The 21,808-nt window shown below is 47.7% G+C and overlaps 1 protein-coding gene across 3 annotated transcripts in view; it reads right to left on the reverse strand.

Moving 5' to 3' along the window:
* BTBD9 (BTB domain containing 9) overlaps positions 1-21,808 on the reverse strand; it is a 295,479-nt gene that overhangs the window by 264,037 nt on the left and 9,634 nt on the right. For all 3 annotated transcript variants that reach the window (XM_038760759.1, XM_038760761.1, XM_038760758.1), the window contains 2 exons: positions 20,796-21,015; positions 18,768-18,887 (listed from right to left, as the gene is read on the reverse strand). In XM_038760759.1, coding sequence (XP_038616687.1) covers positions 18,768-18,887; positions 20,796-21,015 — 340 coding nt within the window. The remainder of the gene's footprint in view (positions 1-18,767; positions 18,888-20,795; positions 21,016-21,808) is intronic.

Raw genomic sequence — 21,808 nt, forward strand, 5'->3', positions numbered from 1 at the left:
CTTCCATCTTGTCACCTCGGGAGCAATGACTTCTTCCCCAGAAACTGGCAAACTTTGGGATGGGGTGGGGTAGCGAAGCAGCACGGCCTGATGGCAACAGCACGGGCTTGGGATTCAGCGCACCTCCGCCGTTTGTCTGCTGTGTGACTTTGGGCAAGTCACTTGACTTCTCTGTGCCTGTTTACCTCATCTGGAAAATGGGGATGGAGACTGTGAGCCCCACCGATTACCCTGTATCTACTCCAGGGCTTAGAACAGTGCTAGGCACATAGTAAGCACTTAACTAATACTATTATTATCATTAATTCTGTGTTTAGTTTTTCTGAATTTAAAATGGCTTCTCGGGGATTCCCCCCATCACCAAGGAAAATCCCCACCAGTCAACACCCAATTACTAATAAAAAAAGAGAAAAAATGGTGAGACGGACCACCGTCCCGTGGTGAGTTGCACCCCGCCACTTCATCTTGGATAACAAATGGGACTCGGGTGTGTAAATTGGCGTCCCGATCCCCTTCGCCCGAAAGCCGCCCTTCCGTGATGGGCCTGCTATAAAAGCTACACGATTTACCGTAAGAGGAAAAGCAGAAGGACGGCCACGGTGCAGGGGCGTCGGTGGAAAGCAATTTCACAACTATTATTAGGTTCGCACACACCTGGCACAGAGCTCCCGTGCTTTCCGCGCGGCACCGCGACACCAGACAAGGGACCCACTGCAAGCTGCACAATGCCAATTCGACACCTCTGAGATGGAAGAACTGCTTTTGACTTTTCCCCGGGAATACGTTTTTCCTTTTTAATTCCCGCTCCAAGAAAGCAAGCCTCGACTTGCCCGCTGCGGCTTATCAAGAGTCCCACACAATTCAGATGAAACGTGAATGTAAAAGCCGCAGCACTGATGGAGCCCGGGCGGTCATGGGTTCTAATCCCGGGCTCCACCACGTCATCATCATCAATCGAATTTATTGAGCGCTTACTATGTGCAGAGCACTGTACTAAGCGCTTGGGAAGTACAAATTGGCAACATATAGAGACGGTCCCTACCCAACAGTGGGCTCACAGTCTAAAAAAAATTTTATCTCAGCACTCTTAGGTGATCTATTCTAGACCCTCCTAGGTATTTACAATCTTTTTTTAAACTCTCATACCAGAGAAGGGATTAGAACCCAGGCCTCCAGCCTTTCGAGGCTGTTACTTTCCCTCTGAGCCACCACGTGTCGGCTGTGTGACCTTGGGCAAGTCACTTCCCTTCTCTGGGCCTCTGTTACCTCATCTGGAAAATGGGGATTGAGACCGGGAGCCCCACGTGGGGACAGGGGCTGTGCCCAACCCTATCTACTTGAATCCACTGCAACGCTTAGTACAGTGCCTGGTACATAGTAACTGCTTAACAAATGTCGCAATTATTATTACAGAACAAGAAAAACATTACTGCAAACACCGGCTGCGTCCCTTAAAGATGCTCTTCTGCTCTAGGCAAAAATTAGAGCACTCAAGTATTCACAAAATGAACTCCTACTGTCCTCCGAGTCATTAACCACCTTCGCCAAAGTGGCGCTAAGTACAGTGGCTGGCACATGGTAAGCGATTAACAAATATAATGAATTACCCAGAGTCGCTGACACAACGGCAACTCTGGGACAACGCTTCAGCTTTGTGTTTCATCCAAATTCTCCAAGTCTCTTGGTGGAAAGGAAAGAAGTTCAGAAGAAGGCTGCCACACCAGAATTAACGTCAAGGGCTTCGGACAGCAATCTACCTGCACAATGGACTCCGTCGGCAGGGGAAAAAGGCAACTCTATTCTCCTTGCCGCCTTGAGGCTCGCCAAGCCCAGAAATAGGCCAAATTATGGTCGCGGAGAGCTACGGCGGCAATTTTCAGACTATCAGGAGGTTCCGAGGTGGATTCGGGAAAACAACCCGATCAACTCTGAGGCTGTGTTCCAGCATGGAAACGCAGTCCTCCAAAAAATGCTTTTTTCTCCTCCACCCTCACTTCAACAACCGAGCAGCGGCGTTTCTTGAGTGCTTTGGGTGTGCAGAGCACTGTACCAAGTGCTTGAGAGTGGGAGTAGCCTCAATACCCACTCTCAAGGAGCTTACACCCCAAAATTAGTCCTTGTTGGACACTTTTGGAAAACATATATCCCCGGGCTTCAGAGATGTCGACCACACTGCTGACAGTGTCACGGCAAAAAAGTGTGATGGTACGGTCTAATAGAGTACAGGGGACTTTGGCAAACCTGTCTGGCCTCTCATTAAAAGAAAACAAGCCCAATCTGTATACCACTCTGATCTTCTTGCCTTCTAATTTCATCAATCGTATTTATTGAGCGCTTACTGTGTGCAGAGCACTGTACTAAGCGCTTGGGAAGTACAAATTGGCAACATCTAGAGACAGTCCCTACCCCAACAGTGGGCTCACAGTCTAAATTTGTTTGGGCCTGGAAAGAGATAACAGCGCTTACCAGCAAAGAGTAGAAAATTCTTGTACCTGGGCTCTATCCCCAGGAAGGAAGCTACAATACCTACTGATAACGTAAACAAGATCGACCCCGCAGGGCCAAAAATTTGAACCCCTTCTTCTCCAACGGCACATTCACAACCGCATTTCAATTTTGACAATGTTTTCATCAAACACATTGATCAATCAATCAATCGTATTTATTGAGCGCTTACTGCGTGCAGAGCACTGTACTAAGCGCTTGGGAAGTCCAAGCTGGCAACATATAGAGACAGTCCCTACCCAACAGTGGGCTCACAGTCTAAAAGGGGGAGACGGAGGACAAAACCAAACATACTAACAAAATAAAATAAATAGAATAGATATGTACAAAAAAATAAATAAATAAATAGAGTAATAAACATGTACAAACATATACAGGTGCTGTGGGGAAGGGAAGGAGGTAAGATGGGGGGATGGAGAGGGGGGCGAGGGGGAGAGGAAGGAAGGGGCTCAGTCTGGGAAGGCCTCCTGGAGGAGGTGAGCTCTCAGTAGGGCCTTGAAGGGAGGAAGAGAGCTAGCTGGGCGGGTGGGCAGAGGGAGGGCATTCCAGGCCCGGGGGATGACGTGGGACGGGGGTCGATGGCGGGACAGGCGAGAACGAGGTACGGTGAGGAGATCAGCGGCGGAGGAGCGGAGGGTGCGGGCTGGGCTGGAGAAGGAGAGAAGGGAGGGGAGGTAGGAGGGGGCGAGGGGATGGATGGACAGCCTTGAAGCCCAGGGTGAGGGGTTTCTGCCCGATGCGCAGATTGATTGGTAGCCACTGGAGATTTCTGAGGACGAAAACCTTATCCCGGTAATGTAGTTACCACATGGAGTGCTAGGCCAAAGTGTTCATCCATAGTACTCTCCCCTGGATCCTTCGGATCATATCAATTATATGCAGTGTGCCGCTGCTGACCTAAATGACTAGAGGCAGTAATAATAATAATAATAATGGCATTTATTAAGCGCTTGCTATGTGCAAAGCACTGTTCTAAGCGCTGGGGAGGTTACAAGGTGATCAGGTTGTCCCACAGGGGGCTCACAGTCTTCACCCCCATTTGACAGATGAGGGAACTGAGGCCCAGAGAAGTGAAGTGACTTGCCCAAAGTCACCCAGCTGACAACTGGCGGAGCTGGGATTTGAACCCACGACCTCTGACTCCAAAGCCCGGGCTCTTTCCACTGAGCCACGCTGCTTTTCTGAGCAGTAAGGCAGTGTGGCTTAGTAGAAAGTTCTGGGGCCTGGGAATCAAGAGGACCTGGATTCCAATCCTGGCTCTACCCCTTACACCTGATGTGTCACCCCGGGCGAGTAACTTCACTTGCAGGTCCTCGGTTGCTTCATCTAGAAAATGGGGGTGAAGACTGTGAGGCTCCTGTGGGACACGGACTGCGTCCAACTCAAATCCCAGCTCCGCCACTTGTCAGCTGTGTGACTGTGGGCAAGTCACTTAACTTCTCTGGGCCTCAGTTCCCTCATCTGTAAAATGGGGATTAAGACTGTGAGCCCCCTGTGGGACAACCTGATCACCTTGTAACCTCCCCAATGCTTAGAACAGTGCTTTGCACATAGTAAGTGCTTAATAAATGTCATTATTATTATTATTATTATTATTGTATCTACCCCAGCGCTTAGTATGGTGCCTGGGATATTATTATTATTATTATTATTATTATTATTATTGTATCTACCCCAGCGCTTAGTATGGTGCCTGGGACATAGTAAATGCTTAAAAAAAAAAACATAAAAGTGGCAGGGGAGCTTGACTACAGGTCAGAAATGCAGTCTAATCTCAAATCTAACTCCTTCTAAGGTAAACAGGGAAGGCATAACACTTGGGCCCACTTAAAGCCACACAGGTGAGGGGGAAATAGGGCCTAAAAAGTTACAATTAATATTCTTGATATCCACCACAACAATTCCATCCTAGGCTGAGGTAGAGAGATTAGCCACTCCGTCTCCAGTGAGGCCCAGCTACGAAAGAAACAGCTTAAAATACAAAATAATAGACTTTATTTCTACAGCTCCTCTCTGCACTGAAAACTCCTCTCTAGTTTGTCAGCTCCCTGAGGACAGGAACACACTCTCCCAAGCCCTTAGTGCAATCGTCCGCCCACAGTGTGTGCTCAATAAATAAGGGAGGCAGCGAGGCTCAATGGAAAGAGCCCGGGCTTCGGAGTCAGAGGTCATGGGTTCAAATCCCGGCTCCTCCAATTGTCAGCTGTGTGACTTTGAGCAGGTCACTTCACTTCTCTGGGCCTCAGTTCCCTCATCTGGAAAGTGGGGATGAAGACTGTGAGCCCCCCGTGGCACAACCTGATCACCTTGTAACTGTGCTTTGCACATAGTAAGCGCTGAATAAATGCCATCATTATTAAATACCACTTACTGGTCGATTGGGAAGAACGGTCTGATTATAAGTACTGTGAAAAGCAAGCGAACAATTAAATGAGAAGCTGTGCGGCCTAGTGGAGACAGCACGTGGCCGGGGGTCCGAGAACCAGGAATCCAATCCCGATTCCTCCTCGTGTCTGCTCTGTGACCTTGGGCAAGCCACTTCCCTGTTCTAGGCCTCAGTTTCCTCATCTGTTATACAGGGATTAAGACCGTGAGCCCCGTGTGAGACTAGGGCCTGTGTCTAACTCACTTATTTTGTATTTACCCCAGCGCTTGGTTCACGTGCATGGCACAAATCAATCAGTCGTATTTATTGAGCGCTTACTGTGTGCAGAGCACTGTACTAAGCACTTGGGAAGTCCAAGTTGGCAACATATAGAGACAGTCCCTACCCAACAGTGGGCTCACAGTCTAAAAGGGGGAGACAGAGAACAAAACCAAACATACTAACAAAATAAAATAAATAGAATAGATATGCACAAGTAAAATAGAGTAATAAATATGTACAAACATATATACGTATATACAGGTGCTGTGGGGAAGGGAAGGAGGTAAGATGGGGGGGATGGAGAGGGGAAAGAATATGGTAGCCAGGACAGAGGGCCTGTAGTCCATCAGCAGTGACTCAACCTCAGCGGCTCAGTGAGTGGAGGGGTGGGAGTGGGTCGGGAGGAGTGTCCAAATTCCGTAGACCCCAGGGATGGTGGACATCCCAGTTTGTACCAGGCAGGCCCACAGGCTGGGAATGTTTCAGGGTGACCGCTAGGCCCGGGGTCTCCACTCTAGCTGGGACACAGGGGCCGGCTCCCGGAACTGGTGAGAACTCAAAAATCAGCTGGAGGGGGCCAAGGGAGACCCTAAAATTTCCTACGGGGTGAAGAAGGGTCCATCCCTTTCCCAAGGGGAGGTTACAAGGTGATCAGGTTGTCCCACGGGGGGCTGACAGTCTTCATCCCCATTTTACAGATGAGGTAACTGAGGCACAGAGAAGGTTAGTGACTTGCCCAGAATCCCAGCCGGCGGAGCTGGCATTTGAACCCATGACCTCTGTAAGCACTAAACAAATACGATAATTATTATCATTCAGGGGGGATTATAGAATTCCTTTTCAGGAGATTTAAGAATAAAGCCGAGAACCACCTTTTGGAGGTAGGGTGGGGGCACTTCTGTCAAGAGTTAAGGTGAGGGTCTAACTGATCGCCTGAGATCCCTTCCAGACCTAGGGCTCCACGACAGGCAGAACCAATACGTCCCAATCATCTCTAATGCCTGCGGTTTGATTTTTCAACAGGATCAATTAATGGAGTATTTTCTTCTTCTGTTCCCTTCTAGACTGAAAGCTCACCGTGGGCAGGGAACAGGTCTACCAACCCTGTTACACTGTACTCAGGGGAAGCAGCGTGGCTCAGTGGAAAGAGCCCGGGCTTTGGAGTCAGAGGTCGTGGGTTCAAATCCCGGCTCTGCCAATTGTCAGCTGGGTGACGCTGGGCAAGTCCACTTCTCCGGGCCTCAGTTCCCTCATCTGTAAAATGGGGATTAGGACTGTGAGCCCCCCGCGGGACAACCTGATCACCCTGTAACCTCCCCAGCGCTTAGAACGGTGCTTTGCACATAGTTAGCGCTTAATAAATGTCATTATTATTATTATTATTTGCACATAGTAAGCACTTAATAAATGCCATCATTATTATTATTATTACTCTCCCAAGCACTTAGCACCGTGCTCTGCCCACAGTAAGCACTCAAGGAATACTACTGATTGCTCTGAATTCTTCAAAAAGAAATGTACCGAAAAACGGCTGTTTACTGAAGAAACACCACACTGCTGCGCTTCACAGCTCACTGGTACGAGAACTCCAAGAATCATCCTGAAACTCTGTCCCTGGGAGTCGAATCAAAAATAAGTTTTTTTTTTTACACAGGATGGGCCCCGACCTTCCTCCAAGAACAGTGTTTAAACACAATGGATACTGACAGCTGTTTGGTGCAGATTCGAAAAGCACAAAAATAAATCAGTGTCATTGTGTTCTTTTGTTTTGTCTACAAATATCTAAACGGGCAAATTAACCAGAGACAGAGCCTCATTATCCGTTTCACAGTCCGAGTGTGAATTTAAGTGCAATTCAGCGGGCTTCAAAGCTATATACATACACACATCCAGTGAGCTCATATATCCCAACAAGCCATGCCTCCCATCTGTTTAGGGAGAAGAGACATCCTTGCTTTCAACAACATCAGATGAAACACAGACGGTACACACCGATCAACGAACTGAAAAGCAGAATGAGCCTAAATCCCACCCCTCGAAAAAAAACTGCTTTTTTTGCTTTAGAAAAATATCAGGGAATTTCATATGGTTGCTTATTTCCAGTGACATGATTTTTTTTAAATGGCATTTATTAAGCGCTATGTGCAAAGCACTGTTCGAAGTGCTGGGGAGCTTACAAGGTGATCAGGTTGTCCCACGGTGGAGGGGGGCTCGCAGTCTTCAACCCCATTTTCCAGATGAGGTAACTGAGGCCAAGAGAAGTGAAGTGACTTGCCCAAAGTCACACAGCTGACAACTGGCGGAGCCGGGATTTGAACCCAGGACCTCTGACTCCATAGCCCGGGCTCTTTCCACTGAGCCATGCTGCTTCTCTACAGTGATTACAATGGGCACTGCTACAAGGGGCTTTCAAAAAAAAACAACAAAAGAAAAAGAAATAGGAGAAAAAAAGGAGAAGTTGAAATGTCTTCGAGTCTAGACTCTCTTTTATAGTCTTGGGCAAGAGATAAGAGCAACTTTGAAAGCCAGCGCAGGCTGTAGCTTTATCAGTATCTAATGTGTAAATTAGCTCTTTCTGTAACTGGAGGTTTAGCTTTCAAAATACATAATTACTGATCATTTTGCTCTGCACCACATTTTCTTTCGCAGGGTGAAATGAACTAAAACAGCTGTTACAGTCTAATGGCTTCAGAGTGTGCGCAGAATTTCCATGACTATCAGAAACTGAACCCATCACTTCCTACCCTGCCAAACACATTCACGTGCACAGATGACCTTGTATTATTTGGAAGAATAACGATCGGCTCATGAAATTACCATTTGGAACACAATGAAAGAAGACGGAGACAAGAAATGATTATAGCCCACAAAGTGGGTCAGACTCAAGACTCGAGCTGCTTCTCTCCCCTCCCTTTCGATCACTCCGGCACCTGGACGGGAAGAGATCCCGATGCTCGTGACGGCACGGCTTCCTGCAGGGATCTACCTCTGTTATTTCCATTCCTGAAGGTTCATTTTGGGAGAGGGAAGCGCGCCTTGGCTCTCTGCCCGGGATTCCTGGCAGCTGACACACAATCTGGTTTCACTTCTGGCCTCTCTCTCCCCCCTGGGCCACTCTTGTGTTAACCGAATGCTCCCTCAACCCAGGGAATTTGTATTTCTTAGAAGGGCTGCGGAGTAGGGCTCTCTGATTAGTGTATTAATAATGAGCTTGAATGTTCGCACCATTCTGTTTTAAGCAAGCTTCCTGGAGAAAGGAGGATTAGAAAATCATTTTTATCCTGCGGCGCTGCTCTTTCTTTTTTTTTTGCCTTGGAAGCTTTGAGGAACTAATGAGCTGTTCTCCAGATGTACCTGCCCGGGGCCGTTGAGACGCTCGCTGCGGGTCACTGATGCCCTCCTCGTCGCCAAGCCCGTGTCCGAGTTCCCTCTGACCTCTCGGCCGCCTTCGAACCCATGGATCGCTCTTTCCTCCCGGAAAGTTCCTTACGGGCAGGTGACGTGACTGTTAATTCTGTTGTGCTCTCCCAAGCGCTCAGTACAGTGCTCCGCATAGTAAGCACTCAATATATACCACTGATTGACTGCGATACACGCTGCTCTTCCTTTCACCCGCAGGTACTCACTGGCTCATGATGACGATGGGATTTGTTAAGCGCTTATTGTGGGCCAGGCGCTGTACTAAGCACAGGGGTGGATATGAAGAGTCATAAAACCTTAAAGTCATAAAACTTCTCAGCTACCAGGCTGTCTGTGTGTAGATACAGAAAGCATTTCTCTAATTTTTTTTCTTTCAAAACAAAAATTTTCCAGGTTCTTTTTAAAGTAATATCTTTGACTCACTCACTCAACTGTATTTATTGGGTACAGGCTTTGTGCCACGCACTGTGCTATCCCGGCTCCGCCGATTGTCAGCTGTGTGACTTCGGGCAAGTCACTTCACTTCTCTGTGCCAGTTACCTCGTCTGTAAAATGGGGATGAGGACCGTGAGCCCCCCGTGGGACAAACTGATCATCCTGCAACCTCCCCAGCGCTTAGAACAGTGCTTTGCACATAGTAAGCACTTAATAAATGCCATCATTATTATTATTATTATATGAGCAAATGGGGTTGGACACAGTCCCTGTCACAGATGGGGTTCACAGTCACGCCGTGGGCTTAGGGAGCTCTTTTCTGGAGGATCTCCGTTCTTCTCATTCTACAATCCCAATCCCTTTTTCGGAGAATTGATCCACTCACGTAGCCTTCCGACCACCTCTAGGCAGATGTCTCACAAAACCACCTCATTCATTCATTCATTTAATCGTATTTAATGAGCACTCACTGTGTGCAGAGCACTGTACTAAGCGCTTGGGAAGTCCAAGTTGGGTCCCTACCCAACAGTGGGCTCACAGTCTAGAAGGGACTCTCTAATTTCAATTCAGAAGTGGCTTGGTCGAGTGGATAGAGCAGAGGGGCCTGGGGGTCCGAAGGACCTGGGCTCTCCACTTGTCTGCTGTGTGACCCTGGGCAAGTTGCTTTGCTTCTCTGGGACTCAGTTCGCTCATCTGTACAATGGGGATAAAGACCGTGAGCCCCATGGGGGACAGGGACTGGGTTCAACCTGATTAACTTGTATGTACCCCAGTGCTTAGTAATAATAATGATGATGGCATTTGTTAAGCGCTGGGGAGGATACACGATGATCAGGTTGTCCCGCGTGGGGCTCGCAGCCTTAATCCCCATTTTACAGATGAGGGGACTGAGGCACATAGAAGTGACTTGCCCAAAGTCACGGGGCTGACAGGCGGTGGAGCAGGGATTTGAACCATGACGGCGCCTGGCACCTAAAAAATACCATTAAAAATAAGAAGTACCTCTCCGACACACACTGTGGTTTCACACAATCAAAGCTAATGGCTGCTTGCTCGCAAGGAGTATGGGACGCGGTACATTTGGAATATTGAACATGCCCTAAAGGTAGGATGAATAAAGGATTTGTGGGTATGTTGCTCAGAAGGGAAAGTGAGCCTCGAGTACATATTCATGACGGAAGCATCTACTAAGTCTCCAATAATCAAGGGATCCTAACCAGCTAATGATCTAAAACGGCTTTCTTCAGATCGATGAGTACTGGTACGAAAATTAAAAAGCGGCACTGGCTAAAAACAGCTTCCAGTCTCTGACCCAAAAGACCCTTTATCTAAGGAGGGTGGATTTGAAAGCTCTTTGCTTAAGAAAACCCACACCACCTTCCATTAACTTAATTTACTAGGCCTCCCTAAGAGCTTCTGAATCTTGAGCCAACTAAAAAACGGTTGCCACGATCTCAGAATCGCTCCAGTAAGCCGCTCTATCTGGAGGAGGGTGGCCAGCTAAGTGGCCGGAGGCATGGACTCCGTTAGCTGAATAATGTGGGTATGATTGAAGTGGGAGGCCTGGTTAGGAGGGAGGAGGGAGCCCCGAGGAATGGGATCGGATGGTTAACTTTGGGCCGACTGTTGGCTTTGGGGAAATCTCGAGGCCCAATTCAATAAACCAAAGGGTGACATCACTTCTGAGGAGAAACAAATGCTATCTGATCTTAACTCAGGCTATGATTGCTTTGGGGATCTCAGGGTACTGTTAACTAAATGAAACACAGTCCTTGACCCAGCAGAGAGGGCACCAGATAAAGCACGGGTAGTAATAGCAAAGCATGTCACGATTGCTTCCGCAATAACATTTCCTGTAGAATAGGGCATATTTGAAAACAGAAGTCTATTTATACTCCTTAACCCTGTTCACAAACGGAGGACAGATCCAAACAAAGCAAAGCGATATCAATTAAGACCACGATTGAAAACCAACTGGAATCCCAAACAACTAAGATGCAGAGAAACAGCGTGGCACGGGTCTGGGCATCAGAAGGACCTGGCTTCTAACCCCGGCTCTGACACTTTCATTCACTCATTCATTCAATCGTATTTACTGAGCGCTTACTGTGTGCAGAACTCTGTACTAGGCACTTGGGAAGTACAAGTTGGCAACATATAGAGACGGTCCCTACCCAACAACAGGCTCACTGCTGGGTGGCCTTGGACAAGTCCCTGAAATTCTCCGTTCTTCACTTACCCGATTCATAAAATTGGGGTTAATTCTGAGCCCCGTGTGGGATGGGGACTACGTCCAACTAGATTAGCCTGCATCTACCCCAGCGCTTAGCAGAGTGCCTGGCACATAGTAAGCGGTTAACAAATACCATAAAAAAAAAAGCTCTACAAAATCGAAATATCAAAGGACTTCCAAAACACGCATATAGTATGTTTTGACTTACAAGGGGACACTGGGTAAAATATGGCAAGTACAAAACACCTTAGATGAGAAAGGAGCCCGTGGTTTGAAGAGATTCTCTGAAGAAAATAATTACCGGGAAGCTAATGTGGAAAAGCTGCGGGAAACTCTTTCAGGAAATGAAGGCAGAAGATCAGTGAGCCCCATGTGGGACTGGGACTGCGCCTAAACTGATTGTATTGTACCCCAGAGCTTGTTACTTTTTTTCCTAAAACACGTCATAACCCAAACCTTTGTACGGAAAACACCGAATTTACCCAAAAGAAATCTCTCGAGATCATATCCATTCAAAATCGCCTTAAATGCAGTGGCACACCAGCTCCCAAACTTTACCGAATCCCCGTGAGGGCCCACAAAGTAATGCCAGGGCGAAAACCCTGGTTCAGACGATTAAGCTCAATAATGCTGGGGGGAAGAAGAATTTCTCAACTTCTGTCTGAGAGAAGGAGTAACCAACCGAGGCACACACTTCATCAAATCAGTCAGTCAGTCGTATTTACTGAGAACTTACTGGGTGTAGAGTACTGTACAAAGCAGATGGGAGACTGGGACTGTGCCTAAACTGACTGTATTGTACCCCAGAGCTTAGCACAGTGCTTCACACAGAAAGAACAATTAACAAATACCACAATTACCATTATTAAGAAACTATGAGGTGAGATCATTGCACCGAGGAGCGCTTTACACTATCTTCCGAAGCTGACTGTGGATTTTGGAGTTATTCTTAAATAAATGCCCACTATATTTCATACTGGAAGCACTGATGTGGAGACGGACTAGATCTTCAGAAACACCTCTGGAAAAGGCGTTCTTCCCCAGGCCGGTTTGCCAAATTCACTGTTGGGCAAGCTTTACACTTCTCTGAAAATCTAAATGAACATCTTAGAACTAAAACGAGAGAGGAGGGAGGATTGGGAGGGGCCTGGACAATAATATGAAAAGGGAGGGTGAAGTAAAATCTCAACACAAGTTGTTTTCACAGATTGGTCCTTCAGAAGGGGTTTCCTTGGTGGGGTTTTTTGGTTGTTTTCAACACACCTTTATGAAAAAATTAAGATCTTTAGGTGTGTCAATTGACAAGAACATACATCTGGAGGATATGTGAGATAGGTCCATTAGCCAAGGAAGCTGAATGTATATATCCCACTTACCACAGAAGGGGAGTTCGGATTTGACCTCCCCTAATAAATTACCCAGATGCAATGTGCCTGATAAGCAAGTCCTGCCCACCCTAATAATAATAATTGGCATTTGTTAAGCGCTTACTACGTGCAAAGCACTGTTCCAAGCACCCTCTTCAGCCATCTGTTTCTCCTCCCCATGCCTGCTGCTCCCGTAGGGAGGCTGTGATGAGCTGAGGGCTCCCCCACACCTGTTAATTCTTGAAACATCATCAGGAGCCCACTTGGCTCCAGGAAGCTCATTACTTAGCTTGTTCTGGGAGGTTTTGCTTCAGCTAAACGGCTGCTTGCTTGTCCCCGGACATCCCCTTCCCATTTTAATCCCCATTTGTCCTTTCTTCCATACACTTTCTCCCACTCTCCCTACTGATGCTTAACGCGACAACACTTTAGAGATGGTACGATGTAGAATTTGAGAGGTCCTCGAGCTTTCCGGCGGAAAAGCAGTGTGCAGACTTCATATACAAGCATTTGGCTTGTTTCTTCCCTCGGTTCATACAGAGGCGTGACCGTGAGCAGCATGGTTTCGCGGACAGGGCCCGGGCCTGGGCGTCAGAAGGACACGGGTTCTCATCCTAGCTCCACTACATATCTGCCATTGTGACCTTGGGCGAGTCACTTCGTTTCTCTGGCCCTCCGTTCCCTCATCTGGAAAATGGGAATTAAGAGTGTGAGCCCATTTCAGGCAGGGACTGCAGTCCAACCCGATCAGCTTAGTGATGGCATTTATTAAGCGCTTACTAGGTGCAAAGCACTGTTCTAAGCGCTGGGGAGGTTCCAAGGTGATCAGGTTGTCTCACGGGGGGGGGGGCTCACAGTCTTCATCTCCATTTTACAGATGAGGGAACTGAGGTCCGGAGAGGTGAAGTGACTTGCCCAAAGTCACACAGCTGGCAATCGGCGGAGCCGGGATTTGAACCCTTGCCCTCTGACTCCAGAGCCCGGGCTCTTTCCACTGCGCTTCTCTACCTCAGTGCTTAAAACGGTGCTTGGCATAGAGGAAGGGTTTAACAAGTACCATCATCATTATTATTGTCATTATCATCATAGGCAGAGACGCTTTATTAGAGACGATTTCGCTAAAGTTGCCGAACTGTTAGCGGCTAAGGTTACACCGGAGATACTTTTTTTTTTTTGCTCGATGCCCCCACTGTCTCACCCGTCAGAGATAACGCAGTGTGAGCGGCCTGGCCCAAATGGCCGGAGGGTTCTCGGTCCCACGAGCGGAACACGGCTCCTCCATCGTTTAACGACAGGAGACTCCATCACCATCACCACAAGAGAGCCATTTCTAGCTCTTTTGAGTAGGGCACGCGCTTCAGTTCAGGTTCTGTTGGCGGAAAATCTCTACCCGTGCAACTGATTTCACAGATACCGTTTCCCACGCCTAAGGGTTGTGATTGAATATGGTAAAGCGGCAATCAAATATTCCATTTGGCTACCAGGGAAACGAGCGTGATAATTTAGTGACACCATGTGGATACGTTTTGTTTCGCATTCTTGGAAGACAATGCCCTTCGGTTTAATATCATCATCAATCGCATTTATTGAGCGCTTACTAGGTGCAGAGCACTGGACTAAGCGCTTGGGAAGTACAAGTTGGCAACATATAGAGACGGTCCCTACCCAACATTGGGCTCACAGTCTAAAAGGGGGAGACGGAGAACAAAACCAAGCGTACTAACAAAATAAAATAAATAGAATAGATATGTACAAGTAAAATAAATAAATAAATACATAAATAATAAATAAATAGCTGCCTGCTATTAAAATCGAACTGTTAAAAAAAAAGAAATCAGGTTTTGCGGGGGTTTTTTGCAAGTTGTGAACTGAAAGATTTACTTGGAAAAAAAAAAAGTGACGCTATTTCTATTCCAATACACATCCGAATCAATCAATCAATCGTATTTATTGAGTGCTTACTGTGTGCAGAGCACTGTACTAAGCACTTGGGAAGTACAAGTTGGCAGCATACAGAGACGGTCCCTACCCAACAGTGGGCTCACAGTCTCGAAGGGGGAGACGGAGAACAAAACAAAACATATTAACAAGATAAAATAAATAGAATAGATATGTACAAGTAAAATAAATAAATAGAGCAATAAATACGTACAAACATATACAGGTGCTGTGGGGAAGGGAAGGAGGTAGGGCAGGGAAGCTTATGTCAAAATGTGAGGCCTCAGACTGCATTAGAAAGAGATGGTGAGGCAAATCTTACCAGCACGTCTTAGAGGGCAAGTGTAGCTATTTATAATAATAATAAATAATGATGGCATTTGTTAAGCACTTACTATGTGCAAAGCACTGTTCTAAGTACTGGGGAGGTTCCCTTCTAGACTGTGAGCCCACTGTTGGGTAGGGACCATCTCTATACGTTGCCAACCTGTACTTCCCAAGCGCTTACTACAGTGATGATGATGATGGCATCTGTTAGGCGCTTACTATGTGCAAAGCACTGTTCTAAGCGCTGAGGGGGGATACAAGGTGATTAAGTTGTCCCACGAGGGGCTCACAGTCTTAATCCCCATTTTACAAATGAGGTAACTGAGGCTCAGAGAAGTTAAGTGACTTGCCCAAGGTCACACAACAGACCTGGTGGAGCCGGAATTCGAACCCATGACAGTGCTCTGCACACAGTAAGCGCTCAATAAATACGATTGAATGAATGAATGAATGAATACAAGGTAATCAGGTTGTCCCATGCGGGGGCTCACAGTTTTAGTACCCATTTTACAGATGAGGTAATGAGGCACAAAGAAGTTAAGTGACTGGCCCAAAGTCACACAGCTGACAGTTGGTGGAGCCGGGATTTGAACCCATGACCTCTGGCTCCAAAGCCCATGCTCTTTCCGCTGAGCCACGCTATTACTGTAAAATGGGGATCAAGATTAAGATACAAACTGCAAAAATGCTCCTTAATTAAATGAAACATGAAAGCAAAATTTTAATTCCTTAGAGAATGATGGCAAAGACGCAAATTATTTCGGCAGAAGTAGCCTTTGTTTTTCGAATTGATAGATCTACAGACCTGGAAGGAGGGATTAAATCAGTGCAGAGAGATGAAAAAGAACTAACACCACCTGTACTGTCAGTCAAATTTACTAGGCGCGGCATGCAGTGCACTGTACTAAGCGTTTGGGAGAGTACAATAGTACCAAGGTGGTAGACACGTCCCCTACCCACAAGGAGCTTACAGTCTAGAGGGGGATACAGACTTATATCAATCAATCGTATTTATTGAGCGCTTACTGTGCGCAGAGCACCGTACTAAGCACTTGGGAAGTACAAGGTGGCAACATATACAGTCCCTACCCAACAGTGGGCTCACAGTCTAGAAGACTTATATATAGATATAGACTTATATAAACCATATACGATATAGACTTATATAAACCATGTAACCGAGGCACAGAGCAGTGAAGTGACTCGCCCACGGTCACACAGCAGACAGGTGGCGGAGCAGTCGGGATGCTAGTGAAGCAGCGTGGCTCAGTGGAAAGAGCCCGGGCTTTGGAGTCAGAGGTCGTGGGTTCAAATCCCGGCTCTGCCACATGTCAGCTGTGCGACTTTGGGCAAGTCACTTCACTTCTCTGGGCCTCATTTCCCCCAACTGTAAACTGGGGATGAAGCCTGTGAGTCCCACGTGGGACAACCTGATTACCCTGTATCTACCCCAGCGCTTAGAACAGTCCTTTGCACATAGTAAGAGCTTTACAAATACCAACATTACTATTATTATTATTACTCCCAGGCTTGGGCTCTATCCATCAGGCCAAGCTGCTTCTCCACAACATCACGCTGAGGCTCTGGTGAAAACCTAGCTAAAACCCATCATCCTGCTTAACAGTCCGTCAACGGCCATGTCCTCGTGAAGACGCGTTTGAAAAAGTGAACCGTCTTCAGGGGAACGTCGGTTGGAGTGGTGACATTCGTTGAGCACCTGCAAAGTGCACTGTATTGAGTGTTGGGGAAATACAACAGAAACCCAGACGTACCCTGCCCTCAGGCAGCCCTCGCTCTCAAGGGGAGACACCGGAGTTAATAGAAAACCGACCCGCTCCCGGCCTTCCTGTTGATTTGGATGCTGTGAGCTACTTCATCTTCCTTAGATGGGGGGGGGGGGGGGGGGGGGTGGCGGGGGTGTCAAGGAAGGAGGGAAACGGTCCTCTTATTTTTTAATTCTTCACATCTTCCATCCTTAACATCCCACTGGCCAATCCAGGGGGGTGGGTGGGGTGTCAAGGAAGGAGGGAAACGGTCCTCTTATTTTTTAATTCTTCACATCTTCCATCCTTAACATCCCACTGGCCAATCCCGCTCTGGTGTGGAGAAATTTGGGGCTCCAGAGTTGGTCCACAATGTATTTATCCATCCCCTACTAGCGTACAACGCTCTTCTGGGTCCCGATCTTACCCGCTCCTAAAACCCGCCAGACACCGCTCGTCCAGAAAACCAAACCGCTTCCCTTCCATTCCAAATTAGATACAAATGCAAGCCCTGCCCATCAGAATCGGACATTTCAGTTCTTGTTTTTCATCCGCGAGAAGTTAATGCTCTAGCCAATGCTAATGACATTTTCCTTTCTCCTCGAATCCCCCTTGGTCACTCCCAGGCTATCCTGAGGTAGTTTCGACGAGCAGCCCTCGCTCGATGTCTTGCCTCTTTCATCTTAATCCGTTCAAAAGCCCTCAGACAAAAGAGACGCTGCAAAACCAGAGCCACTCTGCTCCCTCACTGAGGAAACCAAATTGATTTTCCTCATTCTTGCACCAGATCTTTGAAGCCAGTCACAATAAAAGGCGTGTACAAAGCGTCGTTGAATATTTCAGGCACAAAAGTGGCATCAAAATTGCCACCAAGTAACATCTTTGCATGAAAGTGAGGACACATGACCCCCTCGCAAAGTCCTCTGTTTTGCCAACACCTTGAAACCATGGCTCATGTTCAAACCGTCCTCAGAAAATCCCCTGTGCCCCGCCAGCATCATGCCTCGTGTGCTGGCCCTCGAGCAATACTGAAACTGGATTTTAGGAACAAACATTGCGTTCATTCCTCTTTGAAGGGCTAAATACGTTCACAACAGTCTTTGTCTAGCTCCAGAAATTGAAGAAGTCAGGGGGACAAGGCTAGGAAGAGCACTCAGGGTCACCGCCAGAAAATGGAAAGAAGGCTAAAAAAAGTTTCAGGCGAGGCAGTGAGGAAGGAAAGGACACCCAAAGGGGATTTCCCCTATTTCTCGACTTCACGGACTACGAGGGGACTAGCAACGGTCAACCACGTCCCCGACGACGAGCTATCAGTGCTCGGACCCCGGTGTGAGGTTGTGTGTTGACGTGGGCGTGCGTTCTCTTCCACGTCCAACACACGAGCACGAAGTATGCCACTGGTAATCGGAGTCGCCAAGCCATAATCCCTCCGGCCCAGAGGTTGACCGGGGAGAAACCGGAAGGACGTTATGAAATCGGCCACTCTGAAGCAAGCTTTGCGTGTCAAACCGGGCCACGAATATGAGCATCCTTCTTGAGGGTTCGTGACGGTGAATCAACCCCTAAGAAGAGCTCCTCTTAGGAGTTTGGAGAGGGCCGAAACCTCGCTTGCGCTCCGGGAAAGGGCCCAAATACCCTTGATTCATTCATTCATTCAATCGTATTTATTGAGCGCTTACTGTGTGCATAGGCTGCATCGCCACTTCTCTTTCCCCTTCTTTCTTACCTAACCAGATTTATATGTTGCCAACTTGTACTTCCCAAGCGCTTAGTACAGTGCTCTGCACACAGTAAGCGCTCAATAAATACTATTGACTGATTACCCACGTGCAGTCCTACTCAGAGCTCCCCCACACTTCTGCTGTCACGGCCTTTGGATTTCCATGTCAACGGCCAGTGAGCGGGAACTCTTTTTCAAGCCGGCAACAATTATCCTTATTAAGCTCTGCAGGCGGGAAATAGATTTCCCCTCCCACTCGCCGATTTTTACTGTTCCAGTAGCTGGACATCTTCCTCTTACTGAGAGCGAAAGCTCAATTGCGCTTAGCTCCTAAAAATTATTGAGAATTCAATACGTACACACATTTTTATACTGCTCAAATACGAAGCAACATACACCTATGTGCACTCACCTGCAGACACGGGCAGGAAAATACAGTTTTTGCCAGGAGCGACACAGGTATTTGGAGTGGTCGATCACTCTGATCCAATCCAGCTCATCCATTGACACCTCGATGTAATAGGAGTAAGACCTTTGGATTGGAAAAATAAAGAAAAATGGAAAGAAAAAACAACCATCAATCAATCAATCAATCAATCGTATTTATTGAGCGCTTACTATGTGCAGAGCACTCTACTAAGCGCTTGGGAAGTACAAATTGGCAACACATAGAGACAGTCCCTACCCAACAGTGGGCTCACAGTCTAAAAGGGGGAGACAGAGAACAGAACCAAACATACCAACAAAATAAAATAAGTAGGATAGAAATGTACAAGTAAAATAAATAAATAAATAAATAAATAGAGTAATAAATATGTACAACCATATATACATATATACAGGTGCTGTGGGGAAGGGAAGGAGGTAAGACGGGGGGATGGAGAGGGGGACGAGGGGGAGAGGAAAGAAGGGGCTCAGTCTGGGAAGGCAATCAATCGAAAAGCATGTTCCCATAGCCAATTAAAGTTTAGCTGTGACTTCCATACGGTAAGCTTGTTGTGGGCAGGGAATGGGTCTGTTTATCGTTATTTCGTACACTCTCAAGCACTCAGTACAGTGCTCAGCGCACAGTCAGCGCTCAAAATGCTACTGAATGAACGAAGACCCAGTTGGTTTCCACACTTCTAGAAGTGACTACGGTCCAACTCAACCCCGGAACAAGATTTTCATCGTCTGTGTTGGGAAGATTGACACTGCAGTGCAAGTAGGAGGGGCCGAGACAGCCTCTTTCCAAGGGAGGTACAGAGTCACTCAGGAGACCGTAAACACCTTGAGGACAGGGATCATGCCTACTGCGCCTATAGCACTCCTCTCTCCTAAGTGCTTAGAACAAGGCTCTGCACACGGTAAGCTCTTAGTAATTATCTGCTGATGGAAAGCAGAAGCTCCTCACCCTGGGCTTCCAGGCTGTCCATCCCCTCGCCCCCTCCTACCTCACCTCCCTTCTGTCCTTCTCCAGCCCAGCCCGCACCCTCCGCTCCTCTGCCACCGCTAACCTCCTCACTGGGCCTCGTTCTCCCCTGTCCCGCCGTCGGCCCCCGGCCCACATCATCCCCCGGGCCTGAAATGCCCTCCCTCCAGCACATCCGCCAAACTAGTTCTCTTCCTCCCTTCAAAAACCTACTGAGAGCTCACCTCCTCCAAGAGGCCTTCCCACACTGAGCCCCCTTTCTCCCCTCCTCCTCCCCATCCGCCCCGCCCTCCCTCCTTCCCCTCCCCAAGCACCTGTATATATGTTTGTACTGATTTATTACTCTATTTATTTTACCTGTACATATTTACTATTCTATTTATTTTCTTAATGATGTGCTCTACCTTTATTTCTATTTCTTCTGATGACTTGACACCTGTCCACGTTTCGTTTTGTTGTATGACTTGACACCTGTCCACATGTTTTGTTGCCTGCCTCCCCCTTCTAGACTGTGAGCCCGTTGTTGGGTAGGGACCGTCTCTATATGTTGCCAACTTGGACTTCCCAAGCGCTCAGTACAGTGCTCTGCACACAGTAAGCGCTCAATAAATACGATTCAATGAATGAATGGAAATTCCTGCACATATTTCTATGAACGTCTGGCTCCCTCTCTAACCTGTAAGCCCGCTGTAGGCAGGGAACGAGCCTTCCAATATAAAAGAGTGGGTAGACACGTTCCCTGCCAACAACGTGCTTACAGTCTAGAATGTCAAGATTGCACCCCATAAACGCACGTATTTATTTCTATGAATGTCTGGCTCCCTCTCTAACCTGTAAGCCCACCGTAGGCAGGGAATGAGCCTTCCAATATAAAAGAGTGGGTAGACACGTTCCCTGCCAACAACGTGCTTACAGTCTAGAATGTCAAGACTGCACCCCATGAACGATGGCAGGTGGCCAAACCCAAACCATCGGCGGCAGGGAGGGCAACGTGGACCGATGGGCTTCCAGCCCGCGGCCATCACTCACCGACTGTCGCGATCCCACAGGAGAATCCGGATGTGGTTGACGATGGACGGCTGGCCGAGCTTGATCTCGATGCCCGAGCGGCAGTCGTCGTCGATCGGGTGCCTCGAAAAGCCGTGGTCCAGATCGTAATTCTGCGTGTCCCCGTCCAACAGGGCCGACTTCAGTTCCCCCTTCACCACCTGGGCGCCGTACTTCATAGTGGCGATGTTCTCTTCGGGTACTACAATGCAAGAGAGGGAAAAAGGCAACATGGAACATTCCTTGTTAATTTGTCCTCTTCCGGCAAAGCTTAGATGATCTTTTTTTTTTTAAAGAAAGAAGGAATTTGGGGTAGGGCTTACTGGAATATCTCTGATGTCTCTGAGGAACATCAGGTCAGTGTTTGCTTTAGAAAACATGCAGGAAATAATGTTAGTATTTAACCGGAGTACGAACCCATGGTGAATTGCTGATCATTAAGCCAACGAAAACTGAACACACACAAATAACAGCTGTTGATATTTTAGAACTGTCGATGCCGCTCTCCCCGAGGAGCGGCGGGGCTTGGTGGCTACATCTGGGGGCCTGGGACTCAGAAGGACCAGGGGCAAATCACTTTCATTCATCCATTCGATCGTATTTATTGAGCGCTTACTGTGTGCAGAGCACTGTACTAAGCGCTCGGGAGGTACAAGTTGGCAACGTATAGAAACAGTCCTTACCCAACAATGGGCTCACTTCACTGGGCCTCCGTTACCTCATCTGTAAAACGGGGATTAAGACTGAGTCCCATGTGGGACTCGGACTGGGTCTAACCTCGTGAGCTTGTATCTACCTCAGTGCTCAGGGAGAAACAGTGTGGCTCAGTGGAAAGAGCCCCGGGCTTTGGGGTCAGAGGTCGTGGGTTCAAATCCCGGCTCCGCCAACTGTCAGCTGGGTGACGCTGGGCAAGTCACTTCACTTCTCTGGGCCTCAGTTACCTCGTCTGGAAAATGGGGATGAAGACAGTGAGCCCCGCCGTGGGACAACCTGAT

This window comes from Tachyglossus aculeatus, chromosome 19 (genome assembly GCF_015852505.1).
Source record: "Tachyglossus aculeatus isolate mTacAcu1 chromosome 19, mTacAcu1.pri, whole genome shotgun sequence".
Classification (NCBI taxonomy): Eukaryota; Metazoa; Chordata; class Mammalia; order Monotremata; family Tachyglossidae; genus Tachyglossus; species Tachyglossus aculeatus.